The 21,105-nt window shown below is 40.6% G+C and overlaps 1 protein-coding gene across 1 annotated transcript; it reads left to right on the top strand.

Annotated features, from left to right (window-relative positions):
- The first annotated feature begins 390 nt into the window (after positions 1-390).
- LOC118110386 (N-terminal EF-hand calcium-binding protein 1) lies at positions 391-19,691 on the top strand. Its single transcript, XM_035158062.2, has 12 exons — positions 391-714; positions 4,427-4,451; positions 10,798-10,906; positions 12,269-12,294; positions 12,608-12,705; positions 15,490-15,748; positions 15,826-15,905; positions 17,023-17,076; positions 17,516-17,628; positions 17,801-17,878; positions 18,054-18,145; positions 18,486-19,691. Exons 1-12 carry the CDS (start codon positions 598-600, stop codon positions 18,512-18,514), a joined length of 1,080 nt encoding a protein of 359 aa, XP_035013953.1. The 5' UTR covers positions 391-597; the 3' UTR covers positions 18,515-19,691.
- The last annotated feature ends 1,414 nt before the right edge of the window (positions 19,692-21,105 follow it).

Here is a 21,105-nt window from a genome sequence, read left to right as displayed (position 1 = left end):
TTTTTTGTACATGCACATGGGTCCTGATACATCCAATTTCTTTCCACTTTATCTTTTACATATTTGCCTTGATTGACATTAATTAACTTGAAATTTGAACTGACTTTTTTTATCCCTGTGTTTCCCCTGTAATCTGCTTGGTATTTTTGGAAAATTCAATACATATTGTTTTTAATAAGTTCATGGGAAAAATAATGGGAGTATTGAATCGTCAGATAAGTATTTAATTGACATTTCGGGAAAATAAACACTGCCTCTGTCATCCAGCCTCTAATGGACTGTTTATCCTACACTGTGTGTGTGTGGGTGTCCTCGCCAGCAGATGGTGCATTCCTCAGGCTCCTCGCGTTCCACTGCTGCTGCTCCTGCTGCCCGTGTAGAGGCGGAGCTGTCAGTTGACGACGTGCAGACGTTGTTGGGCATCGAGCAGCAGAGAGAGGGGGGGAGGAAGCAGCATCAGCATCAGGGCTCTGTCTCATCCTCACTGGATCCCAGCACCGACACCCTCAACAGCAACATCCTGCATCCACCCTGACAAGGACAACGCTACCCGGGGACACGATCTGAAATTTAGGGATCTCATCGAAAGAAGCAACAATGCTGGCGTGCACAGAGATGATCACCATGTGCCTCCAGTCTGCAAAGCACGAACGCATGAGGAGGCAGCAGGAGCTGGACCACAACCAAAACCAAGGCACCTCTATGTTCCATGATGTAAGTCTGCACTGTTACAGCTTCAGCCGTCACACTGTTGTCGTTTTATTTTCAATGCGCCGCACGGTTTAGAAATGTGGTTCATTTTTTACGCACGAGTGTCTCCACGAGCGTCCTTCATTCTGCTCTTTTTCCATGAATGGTTGACCTGGACGCATGATGTACAGTAGCCCTATTATGAAAGAAAGGTGAGCGCCTGTCCGTGCGCGAACAACAAAAGACGTGCCCGTCGTCTGACACGCACACGCACACGCTTCTGATTCTCTCCATGTTTTAACGCATTTTACTTGTATTTTTCTCTCATATGATAATAAGGGTCATGACATTGGTCGTGTAGCCTGGATGATGAAACGTGAATAAAACATGAGGTGCTGTCCAGTATATTACTAATGAGCAGCCTCCCCTTCATAAACATAAAAAAATAGAAAGATCTCACAGTTTGAATTATTGAATCAGGATATTGCACGTGCAGTTTACAGAGGGTTGGATTACACACTCAGCTGCATTGACATACAGCACCTCCATATAGCTACTAATGTGTGTGCATGCATTATTGTATTTAACTCTATATAGGTATATGATGATATTACAAAAAAATCAAATCAAATCAAATTCTGTTTCCCCTTCAGGCAGATTATTGGCCAGCAAAGGGAACATCAGACTCTCATTCATGAGAAAATGCAGCATTGGGCTGGAGAGAACGGATGCTAAATGCATTTAAACCAAAGTGCTGCAGTTAGCATCCGGTCTCTCCCCAATGCTGCATTTCTCATGAATGAGATGTAGAATCATTTATTCTTGTGTGATCTCACTATAGCACCTTTCCACTATAATCTGTTCTATCTATATTTGTATTCTTCCTGACAAATAAATAATCCTCATGTGCTCCAATTTCTTCCTGCAAAACCCAGGCTTCTTTTCTTCTGACAAATATCATCACTGCTCACTTATGACTTGAAGAAGATTTTCTGTGTTTTTCTTTTTTGGTTCTCACTGTTTGTCTCTTTATGGAATTAGATAAAGTCTCTAAGTGGTTTAGCTGCCGTGTGAAGGCTGTTAAAGCTTTATTACGTCCCTGAGAGTCATTTTGCTGCCGATTCTGAGATAATGATCTTCAGAGGCTGACGGGAAGCTGTGTTGTCATTTAGTGCTGTTTTGTGTAGATGCTGGAGATGTCCTCGCAGTGTGGGTAACTCCTCTGTGCCGTAGTTTCATGGTGATCAGTAGGACCCAGTGTGGCATAATACTGGCCCCGGGGACCGGCTGAGATAGGACCTATACAGCCGAGGCCCGAGCATCATGCCATTTAACTAATATTGCTCTTAGAAGATCTTCATCAGCTCTGTGGGATGAAAGCACCTCCATGGACTTCCCCCGACCTCTCACTTAGCAGCACAAAGGAGGAGTGAAGGCCAGTAAATGTCCGCTCCTCAGGTTTTCTCCAGGGCGGGTTGTTTATTGCTCTCATTTTGTTTCCCACATTTTGTGGAGCGGCTCCCTGTTGACTTCCCTCTGATGCCTTTTAGACAGGATGCCCACATCAGCCCTTCTACAGTTTAGAGGAGAATTTACGGCGACAGTTCAGCCTCCAGGTTCAATCCCATCCCCTGCGTTCAGAAGCTGTGATCCGTGCTCATCACATCCAGACCACACTGTATGTTTATTTGTTTTAGACCTTTCACAACAAAATGACTTAGAGCTCAGCTAACCTCTCTGCACAACATGTGTTTAGGACCTGATCAATACTTCAGGACCAATCATTTATTATCTCATAACAGAGGTTGTTGGGAACCAAGAGTTAACAAGGAATCGCAGACACAGAGATGCCAAAGAAAGGTTTTTGAAAAGATGCTGAAGTTAAATCTGTTAAATAACGATTTGAAAAGTTTTCCTGTAGCTTACAGCTAAATTGACTAAAAATTAATTTTACATTCATAATTACCATCATATACGTATAGCCTATATCATAGGCTTATCCTCACTTACACACTCATTTATGTACTGATTTCTGTTACTTTAGCTGCGTCATACTTTTGTCACTGACAACACACATTTGGTTTTTTATAGATGTTATTGGTCCTAGTTTAATTACTACTGACTGTTAGCATTTAAGAATTATAGTTAAAAGTCTATTTTTTAACTACTATCCAATTCAATAGCGGATATATCTTGGTGACAACCATTCAATGAAGCTTGAGTTGTGTAGTCCATTCATCCTTTTCAAATAAATCTGTCCTTAAACTGTATATACATCACAGTAATAGCGTAAATAAATTCCGACTTTCACAGTGAGTCTCATTGATTTTTACACCCCAAAGAGATGAATTGAAAAACTATTGTATTGAAGCATATATGCTTGATTTGCAAATGCTCCTTTAAGTCTACTCTGAATTAGACCGTATACATCATTTACAGGTTACTTAAAAATGCAATGCCATATTTTGTGTGGTGTATATATTTGTTCAGAGCTATTCTGACTGGAATGGATTTTCTGGGAGTCTCAGATGTCTTGAGTGGATGAGGGATGATGAGCAGAGTGTGTTCAGGTCTTCACACACAGATCTGCTTTAGAGGTGACAGCTGGATGTGAGTGCACCGCTCCACTCATTAATCAACCTGCCACTGGACTCTATCTGTCCACACGTGATTGGTGATGGAGCAGAAATAAAAAAAACTGAAAGAAAGAGGTGCCACTCACACGACACCTCATGCTCCACAAACAGATGTGACTTCTCACAGGTTCGGTGTTACATGGCGTCGATGTCGAAGATTTCATTAATGCTTTTATTCCAGTGTTCACTGCTTAAAGGTTCAGTGTGTAAGATTTGGGTGAAAGGGATCTATTGGCAGGAATTGAATATAAAATAATCCTAGTCATGGTTTCACTTGTGTGTTTCATCTAAATTGTACAAATTGTTGTTTTATTTCCCAAAGCATGGGCCCTTTATATTAAAATACCTTATATTTACATCGGGAGCGGGCCGTCTCTACGGAGGCCGCCATGTTTTTTTACAGTAGCCCAAACTGGACAAACTAAACACCTTTTGAGTTTTTTTGACAACTGAAGGCTACCACAGGTTCTGTTTCATGTTTGGAAGGGCAGGGTGAGGTGAGGGGTGTTCAGCTGCAACATGTAACTTCACCACTAGTAGTCAATAAATTCTTCACACTGAACCTTTAAATGAAAGAACAAGAAAAGCACTGTCGCTTCCTGCTCTTGCAGGTTTTTGCTCAAAACCGTGTAAAAATATATCTTAAAGGGGCTCGATCGATTCCAGTGCTCAGAGAGAAAGAAAACTTTTGTTCCAAAGCTTCTCCCTGCTGCACTCAAATGTCAGCGTCTCATTTCCTGAGATTTCTCATGTCAATCCTCCTTTGTTATTGAAATGTGGAAACTGCAGCCCCTCTTAATGTTGTCCTGTGGATAAATGAAGAGAAATGTATGAAAATATAATGTTTGTGGAGACTCACTGGTTAGCTCACACCACTGCTCTAATAACAACAATTTATTTGGCATATGTTTCATGTTATTTTATCTCTTTTATATAACTACACATTTGCAAGCTTTTGCTACTGCACGGAGACACTGTATTTCATTTTAATTGCTCAAAATCTTCTATAGAGTTTGTGTTTTTAATTTGTCCAGTTTACTTTGTCTTTAGTGCAAATACTCCAGAGCTAAAAATCTAAACATGATCTTCTTTAATTGCAGATATTCCGCCGGGCAGACAAAAATGGTGAGTAGACAAAATGCACAGCTAATTGGACATAATGCGGCTAATTAAGTCTCAACTGCACACAAAAAAACGAGACACAAAAATGAGATGCAGAGGGAAACCAGGCACAGCTTTGATGGCTGTGCTCAGACAGGCGGTCTGTTTCAGCTCTGAGGGGATTGACGTGACCCGGCTGGATCTTATCTTTCTGTTTTGTTGTCATCCCTGAGAGATCCACACAGAAAGGACTCAAATAACCAAGGTCAGGGGCAGCTGCATATTTTGGGGGCATTGTGATGTGACTGGAGTTTGCAGGATGAACTCTGCTCACCATGCAGTGCTCATCTCCACGAAATATCACGCGAATATTGCAACACATGCATACACAATTTAGCAGGAGAAATAAAGTTGCTATTCAGTAGATGTGGCCTCAGGTGTCACTTGAAAACACATTTGCACCCGATGTGAATTTAATGCATTCCCCCTGCAAACATGTCACCATTACGTCTGATTAATGTGTTACCGTGCTACATTCAAATCCCCTCTTTACTTCAAAAGACACCCAAGGTCTTCTGGGAAAAAAACATGGAGCATTCAGCTCTGCATGAAAAGCAGCGCTGGCAAACAGGGAAATGTTTTTTGCTCTTAATTTTGTATTCATGCGCCGCATCTCCATTTAATGGAGTGTAAAATGCAAAAGAGGGAGGCTATTAATGCACGTATAGACTATATGTACTCGACTGCGATCAATTTCTTATGGAGGAGTGGGAATCTGTTACATAAGAACGAGTGCTGCAATGTGCAGAGGTTGTTTGGGGTGGCTCACAGCTCGTGTCAAGATATTTAGATACAAAAAAATCCTTCAGTTGAATTATTGAAGAGACTGTGAGAAGGGATGTGTTTTCTTCTGGGCTGTTGTTACGGAAGTGTGTTAGAAGTAAAGGACTTTTCTGTCTCGTCTCAGGTGATCCTTTTTGTGGATTAGCAGTAAAACATAATGACAAAGGTGCGACATTTGAACACATGTTGTGCTTATATTAAATGCATTTTTTTGGCGAAGCTTCGGGCTCCATGTGTTCTTCAACCCCGCCGCTTTCATCTTTCCCTCTTTGTAGAAAGAATGAACATGAGGAGAACTCAGTCGTACGTTCGGTGTAGTTATCTTTAATTTGCAGCCGAGCTCTGTTTGCTCCTCGTCCTCTTCACAAACTCACTGAGTCGTGCACCCGTGAGGAGAGGGCCTCCTTCCAATCAGCAGTGAGTGGGCTGCCATGATACGCCTGGAGCGCTGCAGACTTACCACGTAATGAGGGCTGCCTACCAACCTAATGTAATGAGGAGTTTTTAATAAAAAATTGTTTTCATGCAAGAATATGAAGTAAAGATCAGAAGCTTTTTTTTCTTTTTTTCAGCAGCCTCGTGCTGAGATTCATTTCTTATACATTTATGTTGCTGCACATTGAGCTCAGAGATGCACACGTGGATTCACAATGTGACGAGATGAAACAGAAAAGTGTGATCGATGGTATCTCATTTTTCTTAGATATGACATTAGGGAAAATCCACTGAGAGTCATGATAAGTCAGCAACTTGTCTTTTGAGATAAATGAGCTTTGATGGGGGGGGCGGTGCAGTTTGTGATTAGTCACAGAATTGCCCTCAGGGGACAAACAGAATATTATCATCTGAGCCGACCTCTTAACACCAGCAGTGAAGGGAAGAAATGATTTGTCACGGCCACTGACTAACCCTAACCCTAACCCTCCTTTAGTTTTATAACGTGAACATTAAATTCATCATTGTTGATTTGTTCTTCTTGTATTTAAAAAATAAACAAGCTGCAAATAAATTAACCTATCAAATTTTATTTTTATATCTCATATTCACAATCACATTTTGCCTCATCTAGGGCTTTACAAGCTGCACCCTCTGCCCTTAACCCCACACTACCAAAATCTCCCTCTTAAAAAACATGTAGAACCTCAGAGAGAGTCACATGTGAGGGCTCCCTCTCCTAGGACGGACAGAAGTGCAATAGATGTCATGTGCATCAGAGCTCATCAACACAATAACATTTACAACATTCAGAAGAAAAGACAGCGTCTAACATAAATGGAGAGGTGTGTCAATGTTTGAAGTATTTATACAAAATAAAATGTCTGCCGGGGATGAAGGGAGCAGTAATGACAATTGTAATGAGGTACTCCCAGTAGTAGTATATGTGAGTAGGCATTTTGTATATTTAAGCATCTGGTTGTAATTGTAAACCACGATCAGCTGCCACCACCATCCCGATCCATGATCCACGATCTGCAATGATCTGCAAGGACTCCTGGGAAGAAGAAGAGTCATTAACATGCATTGATGAGTCGTTAATGTGAAGATAACAAACTGATACAAAGCACGGGGAGGATGCTTTCTAAAGGTGGCAAATCAGTGCATAATGTGCTTTTGCATTTAACCTCTAGATAGTAGATAATAACTATCACTGTGAGGTTTCCCCTCCACTAATTTGTTCACTTGCAGTCTGTTAAATTAATGCTGTATTCAGCGCTGTAGCAGAGAGGATTGTGGAGCGCAGCGTAATCCTCTCAGGATGCAGAGACGAACAAAAGAGCTGCAGCTCTGGATGGCTGATCAGTCATCGTGATTCAGATCTCATTTATCAGTTAAAGCAAAAAAAAAAATCTTCATTAGCGTTACAGTGTTTGGTCTCTATTTCGAGAAGCTCACGTGGATGTTTTTTAATTTGCTTGTATTTTTGAAACATATTCAATATACTGTTAAAAAGGACAAAGAAACAAAACCTCACCCTGGAGAAGCTGAAAATCTGAGAAATTATGAATTGATAACCACTATAGTTTATTAAAAAATTCTAAATAATGATTATTTATCTGTCAGATTAAATGTTGCAGTCCAGTCCAAACAACAGTTTTGTTTGGACTGGACTGCAACATATAAACATGCAAACATTTAAAATATTGGTCGGGTCCTGAAAGGCTCAAGTATCCACACTCTAATGCACAGTACAGTCGCCCTATATTTAGTTCATGTGACTTTTTGATTGAGAGCCTGTCTGCTTCATTAAAGTTTACTTCACTAAAATAAATTAAGAATTTTATTAAGTTATTTTAATTCATCATTTTAAGTTGACCTCAGCTATTATTTTGTTCCAAAGACATTTTTTAAACAACCAATTTATGTTCTGTCTTTATTTCAAAAAGCTCATGAGTATGTTTTAAGTCTGCTTTTATTTTCAAATCAAACAAATCAAGAAACTGTAAGAAAGGACAAAGCGACTATAAAACCTTCAACTTTGAGAAACCGAAACCCAAGAAATTAATAATTGATCATCATAATATAGTTATTTAGTTATTATTTGTTTTTCCATCAATTACGTTTTGCAAAATCTAGTCCAAACATTTGAAGGAACATGTACAGGAAGTTCAGAACAACACTGATTAATAACTCATAATTTAGTTTCAATGTTTACTCCTCAGTGTGCTTTTATCTCTGCGCTGCACCGCAGGACTTCATGTGTTATTGTTGCTGGTTTTTGTTTTAGCAGTTTTAGCTTTGGATTCCCTCAAGGAAATGTGTTCCTGGAAAGATACGAGCTTCAGTACAGGGGGACATTTTCATTTCAGGTCACAGTTCGATCTGCGGTTTTACTCAGTGTGAAATGAGACAATTAGCTGCCGCGTGTCTGTCGTGAGACACTGATTTATCACCCCTGTCTGAGCAAATAACAAGATTTTCCCACAGAGGTGTTGAACAGGCAGTTGTTAGTCACGAATCTCGGGGATAAATTACTGCAAAACGTGAATATTACTCGAATTAAATCTGACTGTGTGAGAGCTGAATGCTGAGGACATTATCCAGTTCTTTCCTCACATAATACAATAACATCAATTTTGTCTAACAGCAGCAATAAAGTTGACAAATCACGTTGTAACATCCCATTTCTGCATATTTCTGCATATATATGAGAAAAAGACCTGTACTTGGCATTTAATAAAAACTGTACAGTATTAAATCTCTGTACTGGTTTTACATGTGTGGAGAGAAATGTGTCATCTGCTATTATAGTAGCACACAAGATGTGTACATAGTTATTATGTCCGCCAACCAATTTTAATCAGCTTTTTACAATGAAAGAAAATTACTGAAATTAGCTTGAGAAATGACTGAAACAGTAACTTGATTGTCAAAATGATTGCTGATCCACGAATCCACTAAATGATCCATGAATAGATTACAGAACAGACACTCTGCCCCCATAACAACCCATAACAACATTAGTGATCCAATGTCTCTCTCATTAAGTTTAGCTAAGTTGAGGTAAAGGGTTCACTCTAATTCATTTTAAATGCAAACAATGTGTCTACTTGAATCCTATTATAAATTTAACATTTATTCTAAGATATATACTAATCTTAATTAAATTAGTTTTTCTACTTACACTTAGTTAAATTTTTTGAAGCATACTTGTTTCATTTAATAATATGTACTTCATTTTTGTATGAGCTCAGCTTCCCGGCATGCTCCGAGGCAACGTATTGTTATTGAACCCGGCCAATGCTTTAGTTTTTTTCAGGACAAGGTCGCACTGATCGAATAATATTGGAGTTTCTATCATAAACACGATGTTTCTCCTCCAGTGCTTATTTCTGCACATTCTATTTCGATGATGAAATCTGCGAACAAATCCTCCACATGCCGGACAGACCACTGTCCTCCAGCTTCTGAGACGACCCTTCTACCACTGCGGCTTCGCTCTCTGAGACACAGTGAACACTTGCATAATGAGCCATCTGAGCTGTATGTGCACTGTGACTTGTTTGCAGGGCGTCTAATTTGGTGTGAATCTACAACAAGGCAGCTCTGATGGAGAAGGCTGCAGAATGAGTCAGAGGTGCAACAGATTGTGTTTACTCCTACACCATGTGGAAAGACAATTTATTTCACACGGTAGTTGGAGAGACGAATTATGATTCTGCCTCCTCTAATAGCTTCATAATCCCAGCCGAGGTTTATTTTAGCTAGACCTCGACAAATGTAAAACACTTTCATATTAATTTCCCATGCAGACTATAAGAAATCTCTTCTTGAAATTTGACATCGTTAAAAGGTTCAGTGTATACGATTTAGATGAAAGGGAACAAGAAATTGATATAAAATAATCCTTGTGATGTTTTCACTATAGTGTGCAATGTGTCTAAATTGCATGAATTGTTGTTTTCTTTACCTTAGAATGGGCCCTTTATATAAAAGTTCTTTATATTTCCATCGGGTGCAGGTCCTCTCTACGGAGTCCGCCAGGCTTTTTACAGTCGTCCGAACTAGACAAACAAACAGCTGTTGAGTTGTTATGACAACTGAAGGCTACCACAGGTTCTCATGTTTGGACGGGGAGGGTGAGGGGAGGGGTATTCAGCTGCAACATGCAAATTCACCACTAGATGTCACTAAATTCTATACACTGAACCTTTAAACAAGCATTTGCCGCAAAATGCATCATGTCTGGAGCCGTCCACAGTGTGTTCTTACCAGCTCACAGATGATTTACTGTTGGCTCAGGCTTCTATCGGATTGGCAGGGATCTGAGAGCCGAGTCTCCAAAGGTTTCAGTGCTTACAGACCAAAGCTGATGAGATCTCATTATCATCCGAAGTTGGTGTGTTAAAGGGAGCTCAGCTCTGACTGCTCAGCCTTCAGTCCCTGCATGTTCCCAATTTCATCAGTACACTGCGAGCGCTGCAGCACACTGCCCCTGACACTGCTTCTCAAAGGCAGACCATGCTCACCTTAATGAAGCCTTCGTCTATTGCTGCCATGAAGGAAATATAATTGGTTGAAACTCAAACCGTCTGCATACGGTGGTGCAGTGGTTAGCACTGTCGTCTCACAGCAAGGTTTGCATGTTCTCCCCGTCTGCGTGGGTTTTCTCCGGCTTCCTCCCACAGTCCAAAGACATGCAGATTGGTGTTAGATTGACTGGAGACTTTAAATTGACCATAGGCGGGTGTTTGTCTCTGTTGACCCTGTGATACACTGGCGACCTGTCCAGGGCGTACCCCGCCTCTCGTCCAATGACAGCTGGCTCCCCTCACGACCCTGAAAAGGTGTATAGATAATGAATGGGTGTATCATAATTAACTAATCACAAATAAAGAGAAGATTTCATGACAAAGCTGATTGATGCACTGATGCTTTTATTTGCAGCAGTACCTTTGTCTGCATAGGATCACGAATCCAAATGAGCATCATCCCATTGTGTTGAATAATTGATAAACTCTTCATTAAGGTGACAAAAATCTCTTAGGCTTCGGTGGGGTATCATTTTAACGGGTGTGTCTCCTTTCAGACGACGGGAAGCTGTCCTTGGAGGAGTTCCAGTCTTACTTCACTGATGGTATCCTCACGGACGAGCAGATGCAGGAGCTGTACTACTCCATCGACAGGCAGCAGACAGAGTAAGCTCATCTTCAGTTTGGACGTCTTCCAACTCTGCAGCCATCTGCGGCTCCTCCTGCTCGCCTGCTGCCTGGCTCGGAGACGACAGCACTTCACTTCAGTGGAGATTATGTCAATATTCCAGAGAGAGCCTCAATTCTGACATGAAGGAGTTTGCAGCAGTGTTTATACACTGATGAGCAAAAATTAGATTTTCAAATATGTCAACATTTGCCTGTGCCATCGGCTCACAATTATAATGATAATGAACATATGGTAGCAAAGCATACAGGGTGTCTCTACACAACAGTGCAGTGAAATATCATGATGTCCTGTTGCCATCGCTGACGTTCCAACCAATCACAGTGAAGGGCACGATGAGATCACATACCTCTGGCCACTTTATCACTATATTGTATGAACATGCATTGAGATCAGGTGGATCTTATCTGACCTAATCCCTTCCACAAAGTTGTGTCGTAATCTGTCCAGTATTTTTTACATAATCCTGCAAACAGACAAACAAACAAAACGTTGATAACCTCCTTGGCTGAAGCTCTAACACCAGTTAGGTATTGGAGCTTTATCTCTGGCCTTTTAATATATAGCTCAACTTAATTTGCACGTTTTCAACTTCAAAGACATATACATACATGTTAATAAGGGAAACAAGAAAAGTCCATTTGAAGTGCATTAAATCATTAAAATTGTATATTAAAACCAAACTAAACCCTATTTTCTGAAATTACTGAAGTATTAGTATACAAATTTTATATCCAATCAGATGCCCTTCTGTGACAATGTCCATTCTAGTCAACTCAGTATACTACATCCTACTGTGCTAATGTTGTCATCCTCACAATATCAAAGTTACCGCGCTGATGCTAAAAAGGTACAATGTTTACAGCGCTAATGTAGACCACCTCATTTTATTGTGTTAGCCTGATAGTTAGTACAGATAAGGCCAATGTTTGGTCATAAAAATAATAATATTAATAATAAACCAAATAAGATTTTTTCTTCTCAAAAGTGACACTAGATGAAAAGTCAGATGATCACCAGAATCATTCTCAATTTTTTGTTCTTCTTTTTACAATGATAAAAAGTAGAATTATGTAAAATCGGGGAATGTGTTATGAGAAAAGTGTGTTTTAAGCTTTCATTTAAAGGAAGCTACTGACTCAGGTTGCCATATTTCCTCGGGCAGGATGTAACCAGAGCCTCCGAGCTCTTATTTCAAAATCTCTGTCCCTCTTAGTCTTCAAAAAGACAAAACACCCAACCCTGTTTGGAGGAAGCTGTGTGTATTTCTATCATCTTATGTTCTTAACTACAATGACTCTCTCTCTCTCTCTTCTTTCCATTGCCATCCTTCTTCACAGAAACCTGGACATAGACAAACTCTCAGGTAATTATGCGTCATTCATGCATCATCTTATTTAGCGTTCTGTCGATATCCCTCGCCAAACTTCACAGTACAAGGTTTCATGGGTTTAACTCTTCCATTGGGCTTCAGCTGCCTGATGATGACCAAGCCCAAGCAGCTCAGTGACTCAGTATTTAAGATGTAATTATGGCGTCGGCCAAACAGCTTTAATTCTATTTAATGCCATTAGTGTCAGTATTGATTCACTTCCCTCTTGTGGGAAAACAACCACCGACCAGTGTGCTGATCACACATAAACCATGTTGAAGGTGCTTAACGCGTTTTTCTCCTCCAGAGTACTTCAGTCCACATCTGGGAGAATATGTCAACGTCCTCTCTGCTCTGGAAAAGCTGAACGTGGCCATTTTGAAGGCCATGGACAAAACTAAAGAGGTGAGCGATTTCTTCTCGGCACTGTGTTGAATTTTTGAATGTCAAGACATTTCAAAAGTGATGACGAGCAGACTTAAAATCATTTCGACAATTTTCAGAGTCAGTATCTTTCAGGCCTCCGAGCAGGCTTTGTTTGTTTTAGCATCATCTGTCAGTTTGAAACCCTCTCAGAGGACCGACTCTAGCTGCCTCTGTCTTCACTGACGAAACATGCAGAGGTATTTAGCACGTTACATGGATGATGACATGAACAAAGGAAAATGTTGAGCATTTTAAAATAAAATTCAGATTAATTTGCCCAATTAATCTGATAAATCGTCCAACTAATCGATTAATTGAGTGTTCAGCATGAGATATAAACTTTCACGTCACTGAGTCACATGATTTCAGTATTAACATGAAAATGTCCTGGTACGTTGTGTAACATGTGGGAACACATGATTACCATAATGTGCACATTCAAGCATAAATCACCTCACATAGGAACAAGACTCCCTCTAGCAATATATTACATGTTTTCTCTGCTGTTAACGCTTGTGTGTTTTTCATCTGCACAAGATCACATACAGCACAAAGGATGTGGAGGAATGATCTGCTTTTCACATAAAAACACTATCCAGTATGATTTTTTAAATTTATTTAAGTTCTTATACCCATGGTTTTAAACATGTTCATTAAAAGGAACATTTATTTATGAAAAGGCTATAGAGTTAAATAAAGAAAGCAACTGGTCAATTAAAAAAATAATAATCTTGTATTTTCAGATAATGAGACACAAATTCTCATCAGATGTTCACCCTTAGATTGTGCAACATGCTAATCAGAGCGATTTGAAGTATTTGTTCTGCTTAGCTGAGCAGAACTGTAAACTATGAGATGCTGCAGGGCGTAAAGACATGCAGAGAGCAGTCCTGCTGTTGAAGGGGAAAACGCCGAGTTCAGATCATCAGAGAACTTCCACTAAGACACAATCGATGGCTCAGCTCCGTCTTTATCGGCGCTTACATAACCCTCCACGTTCAGCCAGCTAACAAACATGGGGCGCAGGCTGTGAACAGATACACATGTGGATGTGGACGCAGTCGTATAATGAGCCTGTTTCCCTGCAGTGACTTGTTTTCACTGCAGTGCACGGAGTGGGTTTTACTGATGGCGGCGAGAGAGAGGAGTTAAAGCGAGAGGAGAGAATAGATCGATCTGATCTGACGTCAAATCACCTCCACAAAACTGCACCAGGAACTCATATCTCTTTTCCTTTCTCAGCTGCTCCTCTTTCAATTTCTATCCCTCTTTTTAAATCAGACCATAATTCAGTCAGACACATACTTTTCCCTCTCTGCATTGTTATCTTCTTTTCTCTGTTCATCCATCTACTCTGACATTATCTCCCTTTTCTCTTTTTCTTGTACTTTCCCCTTCTCTATATATATATACGGTGGCCCTGAGGGCTCAGAACACAACATTTCACATCGAGAACAGTATATTTCAGATTAAGGAAATATGGACAATACTTGTCTTGTCTGTGATTGGACAGAACCCAAGCCCCAGGCGCACACATTTTTAACGTTTTGTAAGAATGGAAGAGGGGGTTGAAATCTTTAGAGGAATATGAGGATGCGCCCACGGTGACTGACGTCTTAGCTTTTTCCTCTCAACACGCTTTAGATATTTATTTTGGTTTGAAATCGACCTTTATTTGTATTTCATTTCTATGTTTAATTCTTATTTCTGTGTTCAATCTTGTTTCAATGGAGGACAAGCAAAGTACGAATTTCATGGTGTGGTGCAACTCCTGTTTTTACCGTTGGCTACACATGAATCTTGTATTTAACTAAAGACTTTCATATGATCGGAGTTGTTTCAATCACAATCCCCCAAATTTTTTCAATCGAAATGTTGTTTTGTTTTGTGAAATTTTGCTGTTTGCTGAAACTTTATTTTGTATTTTGATCCTCTGGGCTACCATAGTATGATCCATGCCTTCCAACACCTCATACATAACGTTTTCAGGTTGTGCCTCCGTCCCCGAGGTGCCATATTTTGACATCCTGATATCAGCCTGAATTGTCAAATTCAAAAATATTGGTGCAGGTTTTCCACAGGCTGGTTTACAAAGCCTTCGTAATGTCTAAAATGGATCTTCTCCGTGGCTTGATGCCCTGATATAAACAGAAAATATCCTCTGTGTTGTCACAGCTGCTCGATCTCTGAAACAAAAGCGAGAGAAATTGAGAAAAGGACTGAGCTACATCCCTCGCACCAGTGTCTGGTCTCTGCTGCCGAGAAAACAAAACACTTAGAAACAAGGAGTCCTTTACGGTCAATGGTCATTTTTCAAAAGTTTCCTTTTCATTTTCTCCCGAACCCAATTTATTTGCACCACAGGAAGCTGGTGAGGATAGGCTCCATTGTCCACAGCTACTGAGCTGGCAGAGTTGTCTTTGTGTGGAGTAACCCAGCAAAAAAAAACACACAAGTTGTTACACTGAAGCTGAGAAAGGTCCCCTGAAATATTATAAAAGCACTTTCCAGCTATCGGAATACATCATTATCACCTTGTGTGTTTTGCATCCATTAACTGAGACATGCAATCACCATGCATGTTTGGACTGTTTTAATGGGGCAGGTGGGAATACTGTTATTTCAACTCAGCTCCTCTCCTCAAATCACTGCAATTAAAAATAATAATCCGACCAAAATAAGCCAGAAAGATTTCTAGGACCAAATAGAAGAATCTTTCATCTACATCTTGGTCAGTCATTTTCCTTCATTTATCCTCTGCAGGAGTATCAGGGTTCATCAGTGCTGGGTCAGTTTGTGACGCGCTTCCTCCTGAGGGAGACCACCACCCAGCTCCAGTCCCTGCAGTCCTCCCTGGACTGTGCGATGGAGGCTGTCCATGACCAAGGCTGCACAGGGAAGAGGATACTGAAGACGCCCCAGGACCTGCCCATCCAGAGGGTGGCCAAGCGCCCCGGCCGCCGCATCCAAAAGAACATGTGTCTCTCTCCTACTGACCCCTACTCTGGCATGCTCACCACAGGTACACTGCACGTTTGACAAGATACTGGAGTCATCCTGTTTTTGTTGTTGTGCTCATATCTTGTTTCTGGGTTTCAGGGGTCAGTGTGGAGCCGGACAACCACTGGGGCTCCCAGATCAACCAGCTGGAGGAACTCATAGACAAACTGGAGTGTGAGGTTTGTACAAAATCTATTTGTTTTAAGTGGAAATTGCAGCCAGAACGTTTTGCTCATGAGGCAGAATTGCTCTTTGCAAAGATCAGGTTTAACTACAGAGGCTCAGCTGTCACAGGCGGAAATGTCAAGCAGACTGTAGGAGCTCTACTCTGTTTGTGCAGATGTACAGTGTTTGCTCTGTTGTAGGATCTACCATGTTGTCAGAGAGAGATGATTTTACGATGGCCAAGACGTCTCAGATTACCAGAAAACATGAATGTAAACATAAAGCCACACAACGGAAACACAACCACAACAGAAGTGAGCAACACTGGACACGGAGATACATTCTGTTTTTGAATGAGTCGTCGTTTGTGAAAACCAGGAGAAAACAGTCACCGCGTTAAATGTGATGCTTGTCTATTTGTGGTGATACGGTACAGGTGCCCTCCTCCTTTTTGGGCGTTCCATGCACCCATACCTTAATACCTCAAATAGACAAGCATCAACTTTTGCGCAACGACTTGGTTTACTGGGTTTTAACAAACGATGACTCACTTGACCACAGTACGTAACATGTTGCCGCTGTGAGGCTTTTGTAGTTGTATTGTGACCTTTGCGTTTTCCTGTTTATCTGACGTCTCGGACAACGTATGCTTTACACAAAGCTGCATTGCTCTACACTCAAAGAAGAGGTTTCAGCGAACAATGATTGTTTTTAAATGTAATGCTTAACATATACATGCAGATACTGATGCATCAGTCTGGGATCTTGAAGTATTTCGCCCCCAGGTTTGAAGAAGAACACATAAGTGCTGCTGTCGAGATTTAATTCAGTTGGAACTTTTAAAACGTCCATCTGATATTACAGAAGAGGCTTTTTCCAAAGGTTAGACATCAGCCCTGCGAGGATAAACAACAAACCCGCTAATGCACTAATAATTGCCGTTTCTTATCGTGGCCATGTAGAGAGGAATGAACACCACAGTCTGAGTGAGGCTGATCACTTCCTTTGTGAGAGCTAATGCCTTGTGGCAGACTGTAACCAGAGGCCATTCTGCGCCTCTGCCAGATTCAGTTCACTTCTATTTTCTTGTTCTGCTCATGTCTGACTGAAATATTTATGCCCCATTTTCAGAGTCCACATCTTGAGCCTCTCAAAGAGGACACGTTAGCAGGGACGTATAAATCGGTGAGTCACCTAAATAAACGTTCGTCAGTGTGTACACAGTATATGTCAATTATGTGTTTTAATGCATTATATGTGAATTTTGTACGATTTTATATCTGCAACTGACATTATAACCTCCACTGGTGAGGTTATGTTTTCACCCCTGTTTCTTTTGTTTGTTAGTTTTGTTTGTTTGTGAGCACGATTGCACAAAAACAACTGAATTGATTTCCTCTAAATTTGGTGGAAGGATGTGGTGTGAGTCAGGGAAGAACCCATTGAATTTTGGTGCGGCGTCGGAATCAGGTCCAATAATTTGTTCACTTTCTTTAACATAGCGAGAGATCGGGCACATTTAGGGAGCTGATATCTCAGGGGACTGTCGGGCCTTGGCAGAGGTGCCCGCTCTACCGAGTTTGACAATGTAACCAGTAATTGTTTTTCTCTCCCTCTGCTCTAGAACATTCTTCTGGTTCAGAGGCAAATGTCTGTGAAGGAGAGAGACGTGGAGCAGGTTCAGCAGGCTCTCAAAATCTACACAGACGCCACCAACAGCCAGCTAAACAACCTGCAGTACGTCCCTTTATGTGCCTCTGTGCCTTTGTTTGTCCTCGGGAGCTCTCTGTGATTTTCAAGCAGCCAATTTTCCCAAACATGCACCATGACCCTTCCTTCCCTCCCCCCTCTCTCTCTCTCTCTCTCTCTCTCTCTCTGTCTCTGTCTCCCTCTGTGTTTTTATTTTCAGCGTTTCAGTCCAGAACCTGCCAGACAGATCATGCTTCATCATGTATGAATTTTGGCAGGATCGTCTCTCCTGGATGAGGTAGGATCACACGGGGTCTCGTGGCGTATTAAACCAAGAAAAACACGTTCTGAGAATTTCAGTGCATGAACCAAACGGTTCCCACTGAGCCGCTCGCAGGTTCTCTTTGCCTCATTATTTTCCTCGCTTGGAGGCAAACAGCAGTCTCACGCTTTCCATCCCTGTTTCCACTCAGCTACCTGCAGTCGTCCATCAGCAAGACTTTCCAGCGCTGCATTATCGACTCACTGGAAGATCCGGAGATGGTCTCCACCATGCTCCTCCCAGGTAGAGATCAGACCTTCAAACCTTTTAACAATCATCTCTAACTGAACTCTTTCATAAACACAAAATCTCACATTAATTTCAGTAAAATTGTGTAAATAGAATATAGAATACCATGGCCCCTGTCAATTTATTTTATTGCATATACCTCAACATCCGACTTACATAATATTTATACCATGCAATACCTACCTTTACCTCTGTGCAAATTTGATTCGGTGTAACACCTTCCCCTGTGTAATCTGGGATTATTATTCCCATGGAATACATAAACGTTTTCTGATTGATTTGTCTCTGGTAAAGAACATAAAAAAAATGATATACATTTTGTTTCATTTCACAGCCTCTTGGTGGATTATGAACAACAACTGACAGAGCGGAGCAGCTGTTATTCAACATCGTTAAAGCAATTGAATTTTTCCCTTTTTGTTCCTTGATATCTACTTTTTCCTCGTGTCATGACCAGGATTGTTTTTGCAAAGCCATGCGCTGAGGTAAATGAGTGAAACTAACGAAAAACCTTGGTTTAGAAAGAAGAGGCACTGCAATATTTTCATTTCGTGACCAGGGTCTGTTCCCAATGTTTTTTCCCCCTCTGTATTTGCACATTTCTTGCTCCCGATTAAATAGACACACAAGAAATTAAAAAAGAACAAAAATATTTGCATGATTTCGTATTCCTCTGTGATAGTTTATTTCTACTATGTGCATCTTAGAGTAGATATAACGTCAATGACACAATAATAGAAACACGTGAAGAACAACCGATCTGTCCATCCGTCACTATCCGTCACTCATTCTTCAGTACAAACAAAAACAGATGTAGTGGCAGGGTTCACCTGCGTCCTCCCTCATTCTCTCTGTGGCTCTGTGCTTTGTTGTCCTCTTCAAAGCTTTGCTTCCAAGTGTCCGTTAGTTGGAACCAAGTGAATAAATGATTAGGGTCCGCATCTAAACTTTTATCATCCGTGTGACACTTTTGCACTTTAGAAAAAAGAAGAAACATGGACCTTATTGTGACAAACAGATGTTTATTGTAGATTGTCTATTGAAAATGTAGAATCAACCGTTTTATTAAGCTAAGAGCTGCACTGGACTGTAGCGAGAAAATATAGTGGACGATAATTAACCAAATAACTGCGCAGTTTGCCTGTAATGTTTCTCTATACATAAAACTCAAAAAGCCATTGCTTTACATTTGCAGTGTGTAATCAGAAGAGTTAAACGGCACACAGTACACACACATAGAGGTTTATATTTTGAGTACAGAAAAGAAGCAGAAACGGTTTAATGTGTAGCAATATAAGACGTAATTTGGTTAAAGATTGTGTACAGTAGATAATAAAAGCTATGAGATGTAAGTAACTGTTGTAGAACACTGGTAAATGTACAGTATGATAGTTTATGAAGCCTGATAAAGAGATGAATGGTTGTGTTCATCCTTTGTTTCATTTCTTTTATGAATAATATACAGTGGTTATGTGGATGTTATGATTGTTTTCTGGCATGAAATAAAGTTCATGACACATTGATGACATGAAAATATGCAGCACATGTTGTCTCCTTGAGTAAAATGCTTGTGAAATGTGTAAATTACGGTTAAAGCAAAGTGAAGTGGCCCATATATCGACAAGTTAATTAAGTATCTTGTATATGTTTACAGGGTTATAGGTTAATTTCAGCAGCAGGAGTAAATAATAACTTCTTATTTGAGTCCCAGCTTTTTATACTGCTGCAAAATACCAGATTTAAATATCAGAATCCACTGTGAAACAGCAGAAGACAAATTATAGAAATTATTTTCTTCTACTTGAATAGAACTGAATAGAACTGACAGACATAAAGTACCTTATATAAGCTCATGATATCAGCTGCTGGAACCTTTGGGAAACGTCTTTTGAAAAAAGAAAATGGAGCGATTTCAAACCCACCTTGTGGTGAATGTGGGGCAATTAGCTGCTTTTCCCCTCTTCAAAGCCAGTCGGTGCTTCTTCCTCCGACACGCAACATGAAACAGCTCTTTCACAGAAACTTTATTGTCAAAGTTTCCACTGCAGCAGCAGCTGACAGCTCATAGTCACAACCTATATTTGGTCATAATGTATAAACATCAGGGTGCATATGATTTCACAGCATCTTAAACTCACCATCTATTGTCTATACTGTTCATCCGGGTACATCCGGTCGCCAGCGCACCACGGGGCCAACATACAGAGATAAAGAACCATTCACACTCACATTCACACCTACATTTAAGTAAAAGTCGAGGTAAAGTAACAATTTAAAGTTAACTTGCTAACTGCTAACCACAGAAATCCAACCTTTCAGGTGTCTTCAGAGTTAAACGGAGAGGGTTCTCTATGATGAGAACCGGAGGAAGTGTTGGTGGTAAAGGCAGGAGGCCTGTAATACCTGCAGCCTCTCATGGAAATAAATTCCTACACCCTAATCCTTCCCTGCTGCTGTTGACAGAATGATTTCTCTAGGGACAGATACTTGTTCCAATGTGAATGTCTATATTTAAAACATCAAATTGGGTCCCACATAAAACAAACGTTAGAATCTCTCACTGGAGTGGTCACGATATGTTGATGCCATTATGTCTTCTTGTGACATTTTCTAGTTTGAATTGAACAGAGCGTAGATTGTTTTCACAGCAGATTATGCAGATGCTGGAAAATGGAACAAGAGAAGACGATTCAGTCAAGATGGTGCAGATGAATTGGCTGTAAATGGTCCATTGGTGACGTCACTGCTGCCTGATCAATGAGGAGCTTATGTGCATGTGTTTGTGCTTGTATGTGATTAAGAAGGAGTAGATGGAGACAATGTTCGAAGAAATACAGAGGACACATGCAGGGAGAAGAAATGAGGAAAAGGAGGCAAGAGAAGAAATAGTGTGGGAAGAGACAGGGACATGCTGGCAGAGGAAAATCAGGGTCAACTGTCAGAGCACATCGACA

Source organism: Hippoglossus stenolepis, chromosome 6 (assembly GCF_022539355.2).
Source record: "Hippoglossus stenolepis isolate QCI-W04-F060 chromosome 6, HSTE1.2, whole genome shotgun sequence".
Lineage (NCBI taxonomy): Eukaryota > Metazoa > Chordata > Actinopteri > Pleuronectiformes > Pleuronectidae > Hippoglossus > Hippoglossus stenolepis.
The sequence above is the reverse complement of the archived record's forward strand: the minus strand, read 5'-3'. Positions and strand labels throughout refer to the sequence as shown.